Source organism: Nuphar pumila, chromosome 14, assembly GCF_984573655.1.
Source record: "Nuphar pumila chromosome 14, dmNupPumi1.hap1.1, whole genome shotgun sequence".
Taxonomy (NCBI): Eukaryota; Viridiplantae; Streptophyta; class Magnoliopsida; order Nymphaeales; family Nymphaeaceae; genus Nuphar; species Nuphar pumila.
In genome coordinates this window covers 77312752-77318754 of record NC_143262.1, presented here as the reverse complement: position 1 = coordinate 77318754, position 6003 = coordinate 77312752, and the positions used below count along the sequence as shown (strand labels likewise).

The 6003-nt window shown below is 36.3% G+C and overlaps 1 protein-coding gene across 1 annotated transcript; it reads right to left on the bottom strand.

Moving 5' to 3' along the window:
* Window positions 1-1179: 1179 nt before the first annotated feature.
* On the bottom strand, window positions 1180-2430 carry LOC149817028 (uncharacterized). The gene is made up of 2 exons (XM_089988133.1): window positions 2204-2430; window positions 1180-1381 (listed from the first exon to the last, which is right to left on the bottom strand). Exons 1-2 carry the CDS (start codon window positions 2423-2425, stop codon window positions 1295-1297), a joined length of 309 nt encoding a protein of 102 aa, XP_089844259.1. The 5' UTR covers window positions 2426-2430; the 3' UTR covers window positions 1180-1294.
* Between the last annotated feature and the right edge of the window lie 3573 nt (window positions 2431-6003).

The window sequence follows — 6003 nt, the reverse complement described above, 5'->3', positions numbered from 1 at the left end:
CGAGCGTAGCAAACATTACCCTTATATATTACAAAATTTATTAGCCATTGTCTTGATCCACTTGACTAGACTCTTTTTGGGTATAGTTTGACTAAAGAGCCACAAGAACCGAAAAACACTTAAAACATGAGCCCAACATCAACATCAAGTTTTGAATATCTTGAGCCAGGAAATCCTCAGGCCACATCTAATGCCCGTGATTTTTTGAGAAATTTTCATAAAATTTTGTGAATGTCTCTATATATGATAATTTGATAATGATAAATGTTTTATATAATATAGAGTCTTTGAGCACTTATGAATGGTGCTCGGTCATGCTAAAGCCACAATTGTTTGAAAAACACTGTCTGTGCCATGATCCTGATCTAGAATTACTGACTGTGTTATTACCCAAGAGGATAAAAACCAAAACCTAAAGTGAATGTGCATTTAGCTACGCATGACATCATTTAAAAAAAAAGGTAATTAAAGATGTTAAAGCCGCAAATGCATACAGTTCAAATTCTGCAATGATAAGTGCATGTATTTTAAATTGTTCATGAATATTTAAATGCTAATGATTAAGTGATTGCTTTTGTTTGAAAGGGTTATGCAAATGAATGATTGAAAATCCTATATAGTACTACATCGTATGTATCCTTAGCATGTTAATGGATATATAGACGTGGGTGTATTGAAATAATCTTTTACATGCGTATTTTAATTTATGTGTATTGAATAGCTTTACTCACTACAACAGAGCAGTAGATTAGCGACGACCACCTTCCGTCGCTAATCCGTCGCTAATTCGTCGCTAACCATGTTAGCGACGGATTAGCGACAACGCGGCGACAGTATGCTTACGTCGCGAATATTTCGACGCTAACTGGCGACAGAATAATTCCGTCGCCAAGTCCGTCGCTAATTGCGACGGAATAACGAGCGCTATATTCCGTCGCCAATCCGCCGGTACTAAACGGCGACCACGGCGTGGCGACGGATTTAATTCCGTCGCTAAGCCGTCGCTAGATTAATATGAATAGCGACGGAATCATCCGTCGCTAATCCGTCGCAAAAACGAAAAAAAATAAAAAAAAAATTATTTAAAAATTAATTACGGAGAACTGTACAATTTATATTTCCTGTATAATTTATATTTCCTGTAAATAAAAAACAAACCACACAAAAAAATTCATATAACAAGTATCTATAATAATTAATCGTTCCACCTTAAAACTAAGAAGTTTAATTATTTACAATTCAACAATTACAATTAGGAAAAATAAAAAAAATAGAACTTCTTCAACACAGTCCTCTAATCATCGCCAAGATTTTGTGCGTCTTCTTGTTCATTGTCTTTATCTGTCCCTTCAGCTCCACTACCCTGATTATCGCTAGCAGCCTACACAAGAAAAGAACAGTCAGTATTGATAAACAAAATATAATGAAATAAATTACACACTATATGTGATTCTATCATGTGCTCATGTGTGATCTAAGGCAATAAAAAAACTCTATATGTGATTCTATCATGCTCATATGTGTGCTAAGGCAGTCAAAAAATTGAATATGTGATTATAGCATGTTCATATGTGTTCTAAGGCATATAAAAAAACTCTATATGTGATTCTACCATGCTCAGATGTGCTTTAAGGCAGGCAAAAAACTATATATGTGATTCGATCATGCTCGTATGTGTGCTAAGGCAGTAAAAAAATTGAATATGTGAATATAGCATGCTCATATGTGCTCTAAGGCAGGCAAAGCCAAAAATTTTATATGTGATTCTATCATAAATGATATATAACATGTTCATATGTGTTCTAAGGCAGTTAAAAAACTCTATATGTTATTATAGCATGTTCATATGTGTGCTAAGGCAGTCAAAAAACAGAATATGTGATTATAATATGCTCATATGTGTTCTTAGGCAGTAAAAAAACTGAATATGTGATTATAGCATGCTTATGTGTTCTAATGCAATCAAAAAAACTTTATATGTGATTCTATCATGCTCATATGTGCTCTAAGACAGACAAAAAGTTAAATATATATATATGTGATTCTATCATGCTCATATGTGTGCTAAGGCAGTAAAAAAATTGAATATGTGATTATAGCATGTTCATATGTGTTCTAAGGCATCTAGAAAAACTCTATATGTGATTCTACCATGCTCAGATGTGCTTTAAGATAGTCAAAAAAACTATATATGTGATTATACCTGAGAGGGACCTGGAATCGAATATCCCCTATCCTGAACAGCGGCCTTGATCTCATTTCGGAGAAAGGGGGCGACGGTGTATTGGAAGTAGTTATTCAGTGATTCATTAATGATCTCGCGTACATCATCACCGGAAAGAATAGTCGGCTGCTTGGAGCTTATGTCGGCGCAAGAAGTTGGTGAGCCGTAACTGGAAGAACCAATAACTGGTGAAGTGTTCATATTACTCCCAAACCCGAACACGCGACCTTTTTTGGGTTCACCTGCTGCAGTCACCCATGCTGTAGGATCAAATGATGGATGCTGAGTAGCGTCTTCACCATATCGCTCTACCATTTGTTGCTCATATGCCTCCTACAAAATAATGTTTAAAGTATTCATTAATAATTAATGATAACATTATGATGACTTGCATATATATTGCAATGATTATTAATAGAATTAATACATACCGTTGTCGTTCTCGCCTTCTCTGATACGAAGACTCCCGTGGTCTTCCGTTTATGTGTTTCTACAAACACATCCTTATATGGTACACTGCCTCCTTTTTCTGCTTCCTGCGAAGTTAAATGACAAAAGATTTAGTACACAAATTTGCAACTATACTTATAAAATTAATATTATATATTGATGAGTTACCATTTTCTTTAGGTGGCTCCCAAATGTCTTAGATCCACCTGTGTGTAGATGGGCTTCGGGCATCTTCGATCGATTTTGTGAAGCCTTCGCAGAGCGATTTTTAAATGCATCTCCCGCCCACATATCGCACATTTCATCCCAGTAATCTCTCCTGATAGTAATAGGACCATGGCCCTTCCACAGTAATGGATCATCTACTACGCCAGATGCTTTTTTTGCTGCAGTCTTCATAGTGTGCAGCATGTCTGCAAATCGATTGGCAGCCACCTTCTGCCACACCTTCCTTGCATCATTTTCTTCCACCGTAGTTGCAAAGCGATTCGAAGCCTACAAATATTTTCAGAAAGTTAGTAGACATTGCTTAAATAAATTAAATATGAAACACATTAACTATGAGGAACAACTGTATACCATGAATGAGGACCACAATCTGTCTAATACCTCCTTTGGGTACTCTTTCCATTGAGCAACTGGTCCTGGTAGATGTTGAAGAAGTGAATTCCTAATCTCCCGTACTACTTCTTGTGGCTCAAACCTCGTGCTGCACATGAATTGTTACACAGTAAATATCAATATAAAATATTTAAAAGATATGCAATAATTGAAAACAAAATACTTACGGTCGATTATCGATATACACTATTCGAATGAGTCTTCTTGTGCCAGCCTGTGAAGACCCTGTTTCCTGTGTTGGCTGTTGACTTGTGCGATCAACTGGTGTAGGTGGGTCGTGTACAGGCGCAACATCATCTGTAAAAAAATACACACCAAGTTCTCAGAATGTGCATTTGAACTAATCAAGCATCTAATTAGTTATATGATATACCTATCACAGGAGCCCGTGAAGATGAAGGTTGAGCCTGGCTACTACTGGATGAGCGACCACTATAACCTCCACGAACCATATTCTAACAAATAACATATGTCAAATAATTCACATCAAGTATTACAATGCATTCAAGTCATTCACATCAAGCATTGCAATGCATTCAAATAATTCAAATCATTGACATCAAGTATTGCACTAATTCAAATCATTCGTTAATTGCATAAATTATAATACATTCAGATAAATTACAATGCATTCGAATCATTCGTATCAAGTATTACAATACATTGAAATAAAATTTTTAATCATTCACACCAAGTATTGCAATACAACTCACATCAAGTATTACAATGCATTTAAATAGAGGTTTGTAGTATAAGATTTTTTTCACTAGCTTGAGAATTCTTCCTCGTCACTAGTTTGACTTTCTTCTTCTTCTTCTTCTTCTTCTTCTTCTTCTTCTTCTTCTTCTTCTTCTTCATTGTTTGCCCATCCACTTGGTACATCATTTGGATCACATTCCTCTATGAATGTTTCATCAGCCAATGGAGATATGACATGCATATCATGCGCAACATCGTGACCATAAGCGAAGTCACAGACATCATCTGATTGATAGTAATCACTGTCTTCAGCTAACTCATCTTCTTGTAACTTATCATACTCGGGGTATAGTTTGGATTTCACCTTGTAAACTGCCCACCATTCATTTCTATCTGACTTTTTTATACTCGGATATGAAGTATAATAAACTTGTTGAGCTTGCGAGGCTAATATGAATGGTTCATATGTTCCAAACCTGGATTTATGATTCACCTCCACAATGCCTGAAGCTTTGTCGAGTCTTGTTGCAGTTGGATCAAACCAATGACACTTGAATACCGTAACCCTGTTATTCATGCCTAAGTAAGTCAACTCCATTATTTCCTCTATAACACCGTAGTAATCATGTTCATTTTCACCGTAGCTGCTACCCTTGACACACACGCCACTATTTATCGTTGATTTGTTTATACCGTAGTCTTTTGTATGGAATCGATAACCATTTACGATATACCCGTTGTAGCATTGCACAACTTTGGTCGGACCATTTTCTAAATCACATATTCCTTGATCTTTAACATCACCATGGCGAACCTACGCACAGACATAAACAATTATTGTGATCACGATCAATTAAGTAACTTAGTGTTGTTTATAAGTACAAAATTTATGTTAGCTTCTTTACCAACTGTTTCAACCACTCCACAAACTTAGTTTCACGTTCTTTTTGTACTTCTGCATTAGTAAGATGTGAAACTTTGCTTTGCAACTCCAGATCAAATCGTCTGCAAACCACAAATACTTATATTACCGAGCCATGTATCCACATATAGAACATAAAAGGATTTATAATTGAGTTGCATATACATATACTTACTCGATGTATGGGTCGATCGCTGAACAATTAAAAAGAATATAGATGTGTGCTGCATCTTGCTCTCGATCTGTCAATAGCCTTGATCGGCAACTACCAAATGCATGCCCAAGTCGTTGAAATATCGACAGCTTGTCAGCTACAGTTACTTGTTCTCCATCATCGTTACGGGGCGGGCATGTGTAACGTGTTGAAATATGAGGTTCGAAGTACATAGATGAGAAATTTGAAATCTCTTCTAAAGTGTACGCCTCACAAATAGAGCCTTCTACTCTTGCTTTATTACGAACCTTTTTTTTTAGGTCGAGCATGCATCTGACAAGAATATACATTTCAAATTTTAAATATCTGTCATTAAAGAGACAAATATAAAAAAACATATACCTTTCAAATGGGTACATCCATCGATATTGCACAGGGCCACCAACCCTTAGTTCATATGGCAAATGTATGATCAAATGTTCCATAACATCGAAAAATGCTGGCGTAAATATCTTTTCTAACAGACAAACAGTGGTGATGACAGAGTCCTCGAGATTCTTTACATCTGATACAATGACCTCCGATGCGCACAATGTTCTGAAAAATCCGCTCAACTCAGACAATACCCCCCATATAGGTTTGTCTAACATATCATGGAATGCTAGGGGTATCAATCGTTGCATAAAGATATGACAATCATGGCTCTTCAACCCATATAGCTGTCCATCGTCAATCTTCACAGCCCGAGCAATGTTAGAGACATATCCATCTGGAAATCTCAGTTGTCTCAACCATTGACATACATGTTTTATTTGATCAGGTCCGAGCACGTACTTCGCCTTTGGTTTCAGTACTTTGCCATTATACTCTTTGAGTTCCAATTCTGGTCTTTTACATATTAATTTTAAATCCATACGGGCCTTCGGATTATCC